Source organism: Megalopta genalis, chromosome 2, assembly GCF_051020955.1.
Source record: "Megalopta genalis isolate 19385.01 chromosome 2, iyMegGena1_principal, whole genome shotgun sequence".
NCBI lineage: Eukaryota > Metazoa > Arthropoda > Insecta > Hymenoptera > Halictidae > Megalopta > Megalopta genalis.
This window is the reverse complement of record NC_135014.1, coordinates 18,507,131-18,522,024: the sequence shown is the minus strand read 5'-3', so window position 1 is coordinate 18,522,024 and position 14,894 is coordinate 18,507,131. Positions and strand designations below refer to the sequence as shown.

At 34.4% G+C, this 14,894-nt stretch overlaps 1 protein-coding gene and 1 long non-coding RNA gene across 2 annotated transcripts; one reads left to right on the top strand and one right to left on the bottom strand.

The window, feature by feature from the left end:
* Positions 1-875: 875 nt before the first annotated feature.
* Positions 876-1,821, top strand: LOC143258801 (uncharacterized). Its single transcript, XR_013032672.1, has 2 exons — positions 876-1,506; positions 1,593-1,821. It is a non-coding gene; the product is annotated as an uncharacterized LOC143258801 (long non-coding RNA).
* A 2,332-nt stretch (positions 1,822-4,153) lies between these two features.
* LOC117220666 (putative cytochrome P450 6a14) lies at positions 4,154-14,075 on the bottom strand. Its single transcript, XM_033470876.2, has 6 exons — positions 13,937-14,075; positions 10,658-11,047; positions 9,358-9,883; positions 7,630-7,851; positions 5,806-6,057; positions 4,154-5,360 (listed from the first exon to the last, which is right to left on the bottom strand). The coding sequence occupies exons 2-6, from the start codon at positions 10,988-10,990 to the stop codon at positions 5,191-5,193; spliced, it is 1,503 nt and encodes a 500-aa protein (XP_033326767.2). The 5' UTR covers positions 10,991-11,047; positions 13,937-14,075; the 3' UTR covers positions 4,154-5,190.
* Between the last annotated feature and the right edge of the window lie 819 nt (positions 14,076-14,894).

Here is a 14,894-nt window from a genome sequence, read left to right as displayed (position 1 = left end):
TTATTTCGCTTTTCTATCAAGATGTTATGAGTCTTGAGTCAGGCAGCTTTGCATGGTCGGAGGTTGGTTGAGATTTTGAAATTTTGACAAGAGAATTGCGTGGACTAGTCGAAACTTCTTTCATCAATGGCTCGCCACTACATTCAGAGAAAATTGCGTGGACTAGCCGAAGCTTCTTTCATCAATGGCTCGTCACTACATTCAGAGAAAATTGCGTGGACTAGCCGAAGCTTCTTTCATCAATGGCTCGCCACTACGTTCAGAGAAAATTGCGTGGACTAGCCGAAGCTTCTTTCATCAATGGCTCGCCACTACGTTCAGAGAAAATTGCGTGGACTAGCCGAAGCTTCTTTCATCAATGGCTCGCCACTACGTTCAGAGAAAATTGCGTGAACTAGCCGAAGCTTCTTTCATCAACGGATCGCCACTAGGTTCAGAGGGAGACTTCGTGAATTGGCCAGTACTTCTTTCATCACCGAGTCACCACTAGGAGGTAGGTTGTTAGAAATTAGAGTTTGAGAGTTCTGTAACTTTTAAAAAGAAGAAATGAAGATACACCTCGAGCGATAAAGATGTATCTCTGTACCAACTATTGCTTCGAATTAGGAAATGGAATAATTGAACTTGACAACTTGATAGACTGGTAAAAGATACTATATTACAAGCTTTCAGTCTAATACAATTGTATGTGCACGAGTGTATCGCGGATACTAGATCGCGCTCTCGATTTGTCGCACTGAATCGGCGGGGGCTTATAACCTTGTAACGATGTATGTAGTCGGTTGAAATGCTTGAAAGAGCATCATCTTTCTAGTCGCGTTTTGCTCTTTATATACCAAAAATTTCTTTAAAAACGGTAGTGGGGGTCCATACGTGCCCTGATTCCAGAAGATTTGTTGTCGTACCCCTTCGAAGGTACTTGACTCACGATATGCAGAGCGAAATTCGCTGGCTGCTACATAAAACAGTATTATACCAAACGGGGTCTAAGATACATTGTTACTGAGATATTAGCGCAGTTAGCGCCAATTTACCAAAGTAGTTTAATAATTAAAATGAGACCAGACACACAATATGCTTACCATATTTATTCATTATACGTAGCAAGTAACTTATCTTAATTAATTACATAAATTGTAATTGTAACAAAAAAAGCGTTAGAAAAATATTAAAGGCAACGTCAAAGAAGGTATGTATGTCGTTAAAAAAAGAAATATCAGAAGAGTTACGCTATTCGGACCTCGAATCAACGGCAATTCCGAGGGGACATGCGACGATTCGATTACAATTCCATGCCAGGATTCTACGCGTTTGACGAAGAATGTGAAGGAACAGTTTACTGTACCTTTTCCATCAACCCTGGAATTTTAAATCAAATGATTTTTCATGGGCTTGTGAACAATGAATTACGCAGGGCCTTCGAGGAAGTGACATCTCACAGTGCAAGAGCACCATCTTGCATACAGAGATTAAAATCATTTTTCTTGGGTGAGGAAAATTAAATAAGTAAGTATGTACTCACACAATGGTAAAAATTTGCAACCAATTTGAATATGAATTATTCATAAATTAATTTTTTTTACTGTTATTAGGAAATTAGTATCTGTTATTAGGAAATTGAGGGAAACCATCACTGTTGGCCACGATACTACACGATTCCAAAGATGATACATCACAAAACAATATAATATAGAATATCATTTTCCACGTACCTCATTAGTATATGCATAATTACGTATAATATCAATGTAGCTTTTTAATGTATACATAATCATTATGACACTTCTGGTGAATAGATTACTTTAGTGTGTATTAGAAATATATTATGTAGTTATTATTTATATGTATAACGTATTTTCCTTATATGGTCACAACAATAATGCAATAAAATGAATTACACAACAAATATCGTGTTCGATATTATTTTAATCAGAAATATTTGTCCGAAATATTTGTTTGTATATCATGTCTCATTTTAATCAGAAAACTATCAGCAATATGTTAAAAAAAATCAGTTTTAATATGTTAAAATTAAAGAAAATTATGTCATTGTATTATGAGTTGTCTTCCGGGAATTCAAGTCAAAGGTGCCGCGTCGCGTTCCGCAGCACACCTGTTCACCGACTTCGTCGATTCTTAATAGCGGCGTAGCAATAAATCACAGGACCGTAGCAACAGAACAGGTACAATTCCCAGCGTACCGAAATATGGCATTTCCGGGAGAAACTAGTGTTTCGACTACTACTAGTTTTCTACATTCCTGATTTAGCTGCGATGAATGCCTGAATTTCATATAGGGACACAACCAGAGAAAAGGTATCACGACAAGTACAGTGTCGGACGAAAGATGTTCAGTGAAACATAAGGAGCATAAATAAAAGTAATAAATCTAGTATGTTCTTTAATAAAATTTTAATGAATGTTAATAGTTAATAGCAAAATTTCAATACGTCTAGGAGTGGTTTTGTATGTCGTGTGTGTGAGTGTGTGCGTAAAAAAGTTGCTGGAAGCGCGCACATGGCTGAAAAGTAAATCTCTCATGTTCTTTTTTTTTGTTGAAGGAGGGAAAGCATTGTTTGTAGTCTGTTATGTGTGAAAGCGAATATAATCCTGTTTAGTTTTGCATATACTATTTCCTTTTATGTAATTGAAAAAATTCAATTTGTGTTTGAATACGAATGGTTAAATATGAGATACTACGTGCTCACGTGATATCTCGAAAAAGAAATATGATTTATTTTCGTTGATTAACTCCATTGAAATGAGAGAGATTACTTATAGACTCTCTTACACCACGCTACAAAAAAGTCATGAAATTATAACATAACGCCTACTGAAAACTGTTTTTATTACGGATTAAAATTCAAAGCATTTGACAAAGTTTTGTCAAACCCTCCAAATATTAGTGTCTCTAAATAATATTCAGTACTCGTAGTAGAAATGAAATATACAGGATATTCGCTTCTTGCTAACGTGCCTATTGTTCGTGAATTATCGGTAATGCTGAGCGCGATACGAAATGGTAAGATGCAATGTCTGTACGTATCCTAAGACTGTGCCTCTGTTATTTCAAATCCTGCTGTCGATAAAGCAGGAACAGCGCCGTTTTCAATATCTATAAGGTGTTGAAACACTTGGTATGGGTGAGATTATTTTTCGAGCGAGCGTCGCCTGTAGCGATTGATCCATTGTAACTTTATCAGAAGTTGTAATGGTTACGTCCTCCGCGGCTCGAGATTTCCCCCTGTTCCAATCCCGACGTCGCTACACCGCGGAGCATTGCACTGCGACCGCGAGAAGGCTTCCTCGCGACGTTCTCCCTGTACTGCTTCTAAGCGATCAGGAGCAAGGATAAATGCGACCGATCGACATTGACTTAGTTATACCACCAAGAGTTGTTGGCAAGGGACGAACGCGATGACATAAGACCGCTGAGGCTCTGAGTTTTTCTCCTTCCTCAATCCTTGCGTCCATCCTATAGTTACCCGTCACGTTTTACGGTATAATTTGTACTACTAACTTACTACTGTACTGTGTTAATAGTACTATTTGTACTATTAACTAATTTGTACTACTGTACGAGGCATAACGTTATTTATCATCCGTTAGCGATCCATCGATCCAATACCACGATCCGATCCAGTGCCCGATCCGATACCGCGGATCCCGCCGCCGATCAGTCGATCGCCGCACATACTGATACCGCACATATCATCCTCCAAACGCTATTTTGACCTCTTTTGGAAGTTTACACAAAATAAATATTTATTGTAAATACAAAAAAAGCTCAACATTTAACGTATTTTCTATATCACAGCGTTAACGTCACTTATTATTAGCTTAACGTCGGCGTATTCACATGATAACCGTGGCGTGAGAATGGCTTTCACATCAATAATACGTCCCCCCTCCCTGCGTTTACATGATTTTCACACTATTAGCTTACCGAAGGAATGAAAAGGATCCAGGTTGTAGATCATTTTGGGAACATAATGTACGGTGGCAGAAATCTCGCTTTACACTGTTGCGATACAATCAATTTATATACGTAAATTCTAAATATATCAGAAAAGAAGGTACCCGAAGGTATTTCAACACGTATAGTTCAAACATTTTTTGAAGGAGCTAGAGGGGAAAACATTTGAAAATCAAGGATTTTTAAAAATAACTTTTTGCAGTTTTGTAAACATAATAAAACGATACAACTTCTGTTCCAACTTTTGGTTCAGGTTTCTTTTTCGATATCATTTGTTCTTGAAATATTTCAGGATGAAGGAAACATTAAAATATTTTCAAGCGCTGATTTTGCACCTTTAAACCTAATAGTAGCATCACAATGTTTATCCGAAGCAAAATATACGCTAATACTGGTGTAATATGCAATAAAAATGGAATAAATTGTCTAACAGAATCTCAACAGTAGTATTCATGTATCTAATGATAAAAAATTTACATTTTATGTGTACATTTGTGTATATATATACAATATCCTAGATTTTTTATATCTAACTAAAATAGTTATGGATGAAATTGTTAGAATAAACTAATATCGATTGTACAAAATCAGAAGACATCATTTGGTCTGATTTCCATTATTGCGACTTCTATCAGCATAGTTATGCAACTGCGAGTATATGCAGAAATAAAACGTAAAAACTGTACAATTTACATACATAACAAGAACTTAAAATTGCATATTCACGAATAGTAATAAATCTAGTTCCGATTGACTTATAATATCTACAATACGGTACTTTGACTGTTTTAATTCTGAAACTGTAATCACGGGTACTTTGTGCCTGGGATAGTTATAAAGTTATAAAGTAACTAAAGTTAATAGTTATAAAGTTAAAAGTAAATAGAGTTATTGAGTATGGTGAATTTATGGGTTCGAGAACATAGCTGTTTGAAGATGGTACATGCATTTCTCGAGTCTTTTTTGAAAACTATTATATATAAAAATTTTTAATACTATTATATAATATTTTAAAACTATTATATTATATGTTAGAAAATGCATCTGACTCGAAAGACACATTTATAGTTTAAAAGTAGCGTAAGGTGTTAGTCAACATAATAGTTACGGTAAATCAACTTTGATGTATTAGTATCCCCAGTGTATAGCAATCGTTACTTGTGTTTTAAAAATACTCGAAATACCTGGAATGTGTTAAATAACGAATCGTTCTCTTAATTTTCAATTTTCGTTACTTTCAAAGTGATCGGATGGTTTGGAGCTAACAAAAAGGCGCGTGGATTAATTACATATGGTATGACAGTTCTCTCGCAGATATCAATTTTGTATTTCCGAATTATCTTTACAAGCCCAATTTTCGTTTGAAAGATTGCGAATCGTGCACCTGCGAACAAAAATACAGATTATTAAAAATTTGTCATTCCATAGTATCGTTGAGTTTCAATTTATACTATTTCAGAATACTATTTCAAGAATAGTTTTAATTATTATCAAATAATGTGTGTTTCGGTATTTTTCGATCGACGTGTACAATTAAACTCCCATTGAAATCGGTAGATTGGATCATACATCATCATAAATACCAAATTGTGTTCTAGAAAGGCTTACATCACGAGAAAAGATGATGTGTAATAAAATTTTTAGTAATGAAAATTGAAAGTATTCTTTGCTTCCAACTGAAAAGACTACTAATCAGAATGAAACCATTAAACACTAGTACTTTCGCGATTACTTTAGTATCGAACGTATACAGATTATACAGAAAATATAAAATATTAAAATTGTTTGATACGTCGCGTGAAAATAATGAAGGACAGTTTCTTACGTACCGATACAATTCCTTGGACCATCGCCAAATGGTAAATAATGCATTGGATGTCTCTTCGACTCCGCGTCACCCATAAATCGAGTAATATCGAAAACTTCTGGATTAGGGTAAATATCTGGATCGTGGTGTATTCCATACACGGGTATAAACAGAGCTATATTTTTCGGGATCGAAAATTTCAAGTCTTCAAAAGTGTAGTCGTCGACTGATTTCCTATTAAGAATTGGTAACGCTGGGTATTTTCTCAGTGTTTCTGCAACAATGAAGAACATAATAAGAAAATTCAGCATTTCTTGAATCATGTATTTGACTCTACCATATGGACAAAACTCTACAATGTTATTCTTAAGAAAGTTAATAATTCTACGATCGACATTTCCAAACTTTCGCAGTACAATCGTACATCTACAATGTAGAGCAATAACCCTTATCTCCTTGAAGAGAATTCATGGCCATTACTATCTTCTTTTAAATTGTTTGCTGTATTGTTTAATTTCTGGCAGTTAAAAGGATCTATTAACGAATTCGATTACCTCTACTTTAAGGTCTGAATTAGGTCAACAACTTTAAAAAATGGAGAAGAACTAACTTTGTAACGTATAAACTTCGAATACAAATTTTGTCGATATTTTTAAAGATGAGAAAGCTGTTCAAGGTGATCAGAGTTGCTGCTTCAGCTTGCAACGAGATTTGTAAAATGTCTTAGGACCTAGAAAGAAATAGCAATACAAATCAATATTTTTATAGTTAATAGCTGCGTTCTTTGTGAACATCTGAAAAATAAATGTTATGACAATATCTTCATAATTAATTCATAAGTTGTGTTGTTGCAAAATTACGATATTCCTCCGATGCTCGAGTAATTTATCTTAGTAATTAGTCAATTAAATGGTTATACGACATATGTATATAGTGAGAAGCAAAAACTAGGCCAACAACTTTTAAAAAGATATAACGTTTCTAAAACTGGACTAAACAACTTGAATTTTTTTAAATGATAGAAGGACTAATCTCGTAGACTATGACTAAAATATATTTTCTCTAATTTTGCTATTACTTAAAATGACAAAATAAATAAAAATTCACGTTCTTTAACTTTTTTATTCGAGCTTATAACGAAAGTGTAAAAAATGCATTTGATACTATTTGGTAACTTATGTACATAATGAATATTTCAATGAAATCGCATAGTCACGCTATAACCATCGAAAGATGTAAAAATTATCTGTTTTTGGTAAAAAACAACTCACATCAATGATGAAATTTCCAGCGTGCGTATAAGTTACCGAGACGTATCAAACGCATTTTTTGTTATAAGCTCAGATAGCAAAGTTAAAAAACGTGAATGTTTTTTTATCATTTTTTTATTTCCTAAATATTTTTATAGCCTCGTGTATTTTATGTACAGATCATTCCATGCCAAACGAATAACTTCTGCACCTCGTTGTCAGGGATTTTGATGATATTGTATTATTTTACCAACTTCCAACATTCTGACAATTATTTATTTTAAATTATAAACGTATTAATATTATTTTCAAAGCGTATCAAATCAGTACAACCCAAATAAAAGCATTGATATGACTTATCCAATACTGACGTACACTCCTACGATCTGTGACCCCGATAACGAAAGTGGATTCTGTAAGCCTACACGTTGAGGAATGTTTGGATAATAGAAATGTTTTCTCAGTAAGAATACTGCAGCTTTTCTACAGCATAACATAGTATGTAATTTTTGTCACATAAATGCTACGCCCACAGAAAAGAATTACAACATGCAATTATTAAAGAATTCTGTGAAATATTCTGTTGCGATACAAACCTTTAAATACAGCGTCTAAAATTGGCATAGCTTTTATATTTTCATAGTGCCATTCTCCATTATTAATCTCGTAATGTTCGTTGACCTCTTTCCTCAATTTGTCTTGTATGTCCTGATTCAAGGCCAGTTCGAAAAGTGCATTACTGATTGTTGTTGACGAAGTTTCAAAACCAGCAGCAAAGAAGACGAATGCTTGCGCTACGAGTAGACTGTCCGTTAAATCTAGAAAAGAGGTAAAAGCTTTACGTTAGCTGCTTCATAGCTATTAAATGAAATTATTCGACGAAGACAGTTCATTCTATTAAAGTACCACAAATTTTATATAGAAAACCATCATTATGCACGCTGTAACGTTCAAGAAATATCGACTCAAATTGTAGAGGATGTTCCACATAAATGTGACCTCAATGAAAGTTGTTCACTGTTTACGGAAGTCCACAATGTAATAATTAGTTTACTATTTTAATGTTTTATTCAGATATGATGATTTGAAATATTGTAGTCTCGAAGATAGTTATTGTAATGAAAATTCGAGCGACAACTAGAAAAAGTGTAAGCGCATTGAGCAGATGTCTGTGTTTCCTAAAAATTTTGTAGTAAGTAAATTTTGAAATAACTTTGGGAAATAACATTCAGAGATCGCAGTCAATGTGGTGTCGGGCTTGCTATCGCGAGGACGAGCATCAACCGTGCTCGCATACAGAAATCACCATTTTAAAAGGCTTACAACATTTTCGGATCACCCTTTTTTTCAAAACTTGCAAAGTTTTCAATTATTCACATATTTACGCCTCAATATCACTATAAGCACCTTATTATGCGTCTTAAAATTTCTCTCTATAGGACTGTGGCCTTCAAGATTCCTATTTTTACGTTATGGTGGAATAATTTATTGTTCAGCGTTGTATTGCTTGTCACAGAGGCTTCCAAAACAAGTGTGACATCACAATGAGGCCGTCTCCAATCAGAGCATGTAATGAGGTGTCTAGACAAGCGTTCGCAGGAAAATAAGTCCGATCTGACGTTGAAGGATTGGGGATAGGTGACGCATACGTTTGGAGTCCCGTACAATGATGTTCAACGATGTAGATTATAATTCTGAAGTACGGACGCGCTCTATAATCACGTCGCGTTCGTAGTTCAGAATTGTAATATTCACTCGACAGAGCCGCCACGCGACGCCGTTGTACGGAACTCCCGGCGCATGCGTTACCTATCCCCACTTCTTCGAAGTCGGATCTGACTTATTTTCCTGCGAACGCTGGTCAACAACACCGTGAATTCTGTTGTCCTCTACCTCTACTCCGCTGAAATACTCATCCGTAACGTCACGGATGTAGTCGTGTGCCACTTGAGGGAATTCACAGTAGCGGTAACAAGACCAGTGTTTCACGTAACGTTCGTTAATCACGTAACGAACGGCGCGTAACGAAGTTTTTTGCTAAATGGCGCATTCCCACCAGTTCGGTGTTCGCCTTTCAGTAGGAGTGAGAGGTTTTATCAACGATTTCGGAGGGAATGTTGACGCGAGGGACGCCTCTATGACGACGGCAAATTCAAACACTGAACAGAAAGATACAGAAACATTAAAAGTGAGGACAGCGGGTTGAAACGTCGGCATCTTGTAAGAAGCAGTCGCCAAGCCTGAGTTTGGTGTTCCCAGTGTTGCATAATACAATTAACAGTATTTTGCAGTAATATTATTATTCAGTAATATTGCATACATACCGATGTCACCCAGCTTCTCAGGATGCTCCCGGATGTCCATCAATGTCTTGATGAAATCGTTTCTGACGATATTATTCTTCTTTCTGTACTCTATCATGTTTAGAACATTGTCGATAAAGAAGTCAGTTCCATAGGGACGCGGTATTATCCGAGAAATCAAGGTATATAACTTCGGTGCAATGTCTCGTATTCTAATTCTTAGTATCTGCGTAACCGAGGTTGAGAAGAACGCTTTTCCCACTTTACGAAATTCCGATTCCTTGTCCGACATACAATTCATGTTGATTCCAAAGGCGCAGCTCCCAATAACGTCCGTAGTGAATCTGGCTGCCAACTCTCTGCAATCAACGGGGTCACCTTTTGCTGCCACTGTCTCCAAATGATTCTCAAGTGTGTTAGCGCAATCGATGATCATGGAGAACATTTCTTTCAGTCTGCCAGACGTGAATACTGGCGAGAGCCTTGTTCTCAACGGTCGCCATCTTTCTGGCTCCAGAGCAAATAAGTGTTGCGAAAGTGGTTCCGCCTGCGTTAATAAAACCGAATTTTTTATAACAGTATTAAAAAGAGGATACGTCGTCGAAATTCAAATAAAAATTTACAATCAATCGATATTAGTTAGCATATTGAACGTCACTTGAGTTATGGTTAGATTTCTTATCCCTTTTTGAATCCGATTAACTATTTTTATCCGAGCTCATAATGAAAATTTTAACTACGTTTTATAGATATGAGTAATTTAAATGGATATTGAAAATTTCATCGAGATTGCTTAATATTTTCGTGAGCTACATATTTTCGTGCAATTAAAAATAGTGAAAATTGCAGTATTTTTATCAATTTAATTGAATGTACAGGTAATGGAATTGTAAAATAATGATTTTTTTACCGAATAATAAAAATATTTCTTCACAATTCTGACTAAATACAGTTCTTTAAAAAAAATTGTAGCACATCAACTAGTCAACTAAACATTCTAACTCAAGAATGTCTTCTAATGTAATGAAATCTATTCTCAAGAAACTTCAAGTTGTTTGAGTCATTCTGAAGAAAGCTATTCCGTTTTATAACCCTTTAAATGTGTGTGTGACAAGCGTACTTATGGAGATATGCCAGGTTTCTGTGTTATAACCAGGGATTAAAAACAGTTATGATATCGGTTTCGGTCCTTGAAACAGTTGTGAAGAACCGAAATGCTTTCATTGTTGTTATAAGGTATATCGGTTTTGATTTCGGTTCTTCAGAACCGTTTTTACAACGGTTCTAGATGTATACTCTACGGCTCTAGTTGTATACTCACCTCCTCATTGACTGTTATTCCACGATTTGCAAATTTCGCGAAGTCTCTGATGATTACTGTCTTGATTAATTCAGGATCATTTATAATCAACAACGGTTGTCTTCTTAAGAATACGCCGACCAATGGTTCCGATTTATACTTTTGGTACATCTCGTGCAAATATTCTCCTACCGACTGCTGCGAGAACATTACTCGGATAATGTTACCAAAAAGTGGTATCGGTTCCGGACCAGGAACACCGCGTTTCTTCCAAAAGTTGTAAGTTGAGGTCGAATAGTAGTAAAGTAGGAAAAGCACCACGATGATGGCGCAAAAAATTTCGATGCCAGTCATTGTTGACTAACTTCTTTTCAACTTTTCGACAGACGAAGAACAATTAAAAATAATGAACTGCAACAGAAAAGAGATAACGAATCTATACAATTTAGTCTTAAATAAATTAGATATTAGGTATTAATAAATCTTTTTCATTTTATCTAATTTCTATAGAAAGATGATGTATTTAGAAATTTTATCTGTAAATCTATTAAGCGGATCGAGTTGAATTGATTTCTATTTTTGTTTACATATGTTGGGCCCCCATTGCAGCATGACAACTATATTTCCAATTGAAAAAATTAATTCTGTTGTATTTAATTAAAAAATAAAATGTTATGTTAATGTGTATTTCACGATTCATATACTCTTATATTCAAATACCCATGTACGCTAGAATCAAGAAGTATATACACAGATTAATACACGGCATAAGTATTACTAAAAGTGCGACGTGTATTTTAGATTCACGTATCATCATAGGCATTGCTTAGTTTAGTACTTGTCTGAGTTCCTATTAATATCCATTATCTTATCTCGTGAACACTATTCCAAATGAAAAATTACCTATCTCCTTGTCAGTGTATTGATTATGGCTCATTGAGTATCACTAATACGAGAGTGACAGGAATCATTGCTCAGATTTGAAAATTAATTTCTAGATTAATCTATTATACCATCATAATTTTATTAGGATCCGCAATCTGTAAGAGTGTTGAAAATAGGATAAATGACAAAGTGATGAAGAACAGTAAAATAGTTGTTTCTTTCATTTTCTTCTAGCACGTGTCATAAATGGCAAACAAGATAAACAATTATAAGCAAGATAAACGTTGTGGTATAACTCATGCGCATATCGAATGAAACAATTTAAGGGAAAAGGATGCAAATCTATGTACTTTTTTTTAGCAATAGTGCCAAATTTTATTATCGAACTATAAAAACGGTCCAATAAATGTGAATGACTATGAAATGTACAATTTCTCCGTGTCACTTACATAATATTTGTATATCGCAATTTCCATATTTTTCATGAAAATAAAAATACTTGAAATAAATAGTAGGTATCATGTTGATAAATTTGCAGAAGAGCACGGAAGATGTAATTACAAAATGTAAATAAATTATATGCACAGCTGCACGAATCTCACTTAAAGGCTTGGGTAAGCTTACAATAAAAATAAAATTATGACTTAACTTTTTTATCTCTAATTTTTTATACATGAAATTTCTTTCAATATGTTGGTCAGATTTTTCCAATTAAAATGATACCAAACACGACATGCTTTAGACCATACTTATTCATTATACATAGTAACTAACTTATATTATTTCCAAAAACAAACATTAGAAAAACCGATTCTTAACTTATGAAATATTAAAGGCAACGTCAAAGAGGGTATGTATGTCATTCAAAAGTAAATATCAGTGAATTTATGCTATTCGAGCCTCGATTCGACTGCGATTCCGGGGAGCTTGCGATTGCCGATTGTTAATATATATAACAATATATATAACAATGTATTTTACTATTACGTATTAAGTAAATAAATGTAATTGAAGTTATATCGTGTTTAATTTTATTTTATTCAGAAATATTTGTCCAAACTATGTCATGTTTGGCCTCATTTTAATCACATAACTATCAGCAATATGTTAAAAAAAATCAGTTGTAATCATGTCATTGTATTATGTCTTGCCTTCTGGGAATTCGAGACAAAAGAGCTGCGTCGCATGTCATCACACGTACGACGAACTCCGCTGATAAATCACAACAATATCACAGCTCGAACCTGGGAATAATGAAGTACTTATGTACTGTACTTCGCTTGACGAGCCGTATCTTAGCAAATTTTCAATCTCGACGTTCTCGTAATTGCGACGTTCGAAAACTAAGTCCCAAACAAAATGCTTTTTCAGTAGGACCTGTATTTTTATACCCTATATTTTTCAGCAGGATAATGTCACAGCACACGTTGCGAAAGTAGTAAAAAAGTACTTTTCTCGAGCAAAAATCGCGTTTTGGATTGGCCAATAAGTTCATATCGTTGAAAATTGTTTCGGAAATCTTAACCAACCTGTTTATACAAATGGCAGACAATTTTAAAACATTTCCGAATGAAAAAAATGTATTCAAGACGAGTGCGAGCAATTAGAGTAAAAAATTATTAAAAAAAACTCTATAAATCTTCACCAAAGATAATGATGACTGTTAATAACTGTAAAGGAGGAGCTACAAAATATTAGGGGGACCGGAAATTAATGTCGTTTCTGCGCATATTTATCTGTTTGAATTTAATGTAAACAAACGACATAACTTTCCGGTCCCCCTAATATTAAGCATTAAATATCATTCCTTGACTTATTGCTATATATGATTTATAGTTAAGTATACTATCATTTTGCCCACTGTATTTCCGTAAAAATTCTTTTCTTTTTCAAATAAAATTGTTTAGATTGGCGAAATGCAATGATGTTTTATTTGTATATGTTTATAGTGATATTTTGCAAGATTGTATAGAAACGAAATCTTAGTTGTAATGTTAAATAAATAAAAATTACGTTAATCTTAAAGTGTACTATCTTTTTGTCTCGGAGTGTAGTATCGACAAATAATACAATCGATAATGTTGCAATGCTAAACAATTTGATTGTTACAACATGTGGCAACATTTGAAATATACCAGGACTTTTTGAACGTATCTTACAGTCTATGGAAAGTAAATGCCAAGCTTGTACCATGGCAAGTCATTTTCAGTAATTTCTTTATGTAAGTTACAATTCTTTAAAATCTAATCTCGCGCAAATAGGAAGTATTCATCTCGAAAACGATGATTTTCCGAACCTATATTTATATGACCTCTTTTCATCTTTTGTGTGCGCAGGGTACAGCAGCGATGTTTGCTCACCTATTTCGGGGACACTCTGTACATTAGTGATATGTGTACCAAAGATACGACTCACCTGATACACCGACTCTTACAGCAGCCGTACGCCTGCAACAGAACTAGCGGACAAACTGTCTGGAACTTACAACATACATAGTGGCTAACCTCACGTTCCCCACTTATAGTCTTATGTCATGACTGTGTAAGTGAGCATGTGAGCAATGGTACACTCATATAATACTATAATCTCTTCCACCGTTACTTTTGTAGCCATAGATACGCATCTGTGTCTGTCAAATAATTAGGCTAATGCGACCGAATCCGCGCATTTCACGAAAGAAATGAAATACGAACAAAGAATTTATTCCAAATCAGAAAGAAATTACTCCATCAGAAGATTTAACAGAAGAGTACTGAGTCCGTAATGGTAATGATACATTTTATTTCAGTATTTATTACAACGAAGCAAAGTAATTAACACTTAAATTTAAAGTTAGAATTATAATTGAAAATTAAACATTATTTTACAATTATTGAGATCGTAAAGATACTTTCGTGGTGAAATACTGGATATATTTATTTATTCAAGTCCATCTTGTAATCAAAATAGTAGAGTATCTCAAAAAATTGGCATGTTTAAAGGAATAAAAAATACGCATTAGTCATACTTAGAATTCGTCTGTTCTGGTGTTATTAACAATAATACGCAACATCACCGTCTTACGCAATACACGTACACATACTTACACATGTACTTGCAATCTGTATGCGCTATCTGTAAGATAATCAACAGCATGTATGCTAAATAGATATTTACTAAACGGCAGTTGTGTAATAGTAGTCTGCGATAGTATTGTTGAATTTAAATGATAGAGGGAGTCACATTCTCTTGATATTTGTCTCTCTAAGTAATTTTGTATGTCGTGCGTGTGAAAAAGAGGGATGTGTGTAAGAAAGATAAGTTCTGTTATCTATTGAAAGAAAGAAAGTATTGTCTGTAATCGGTTGTATGAAAAGCGAAAATACAATTTTGT

What these genes read in the sequence shown, in the direction of transcription:
- LOC117220666 (XM_033470876.2), bottom strand. Translation starts at nt 10,990, where the DNA reads ATGACTGGCATCGAAATTTTTTGCGCCATCATCGTGGTGCTTTTCCTA. An exon ending in TGAGAAGCTGGGTGACATCG is followed by an intron (nt 7,852 to 9,357) that starts GTATGTATGCAA and finishes CCTCTTTTCTAG; the next exon opens with ATTTAACGGACAGTCTACTC. An exon ending in TGGTCCAAGGAATTGTATCG is followed by an intron (nt 5,361 to 5,805) that starts GTACGTAAGAAA and finishes TTTTGTTCGCAG; the next exon opens with GTGCACGATTCGCAATCTTT.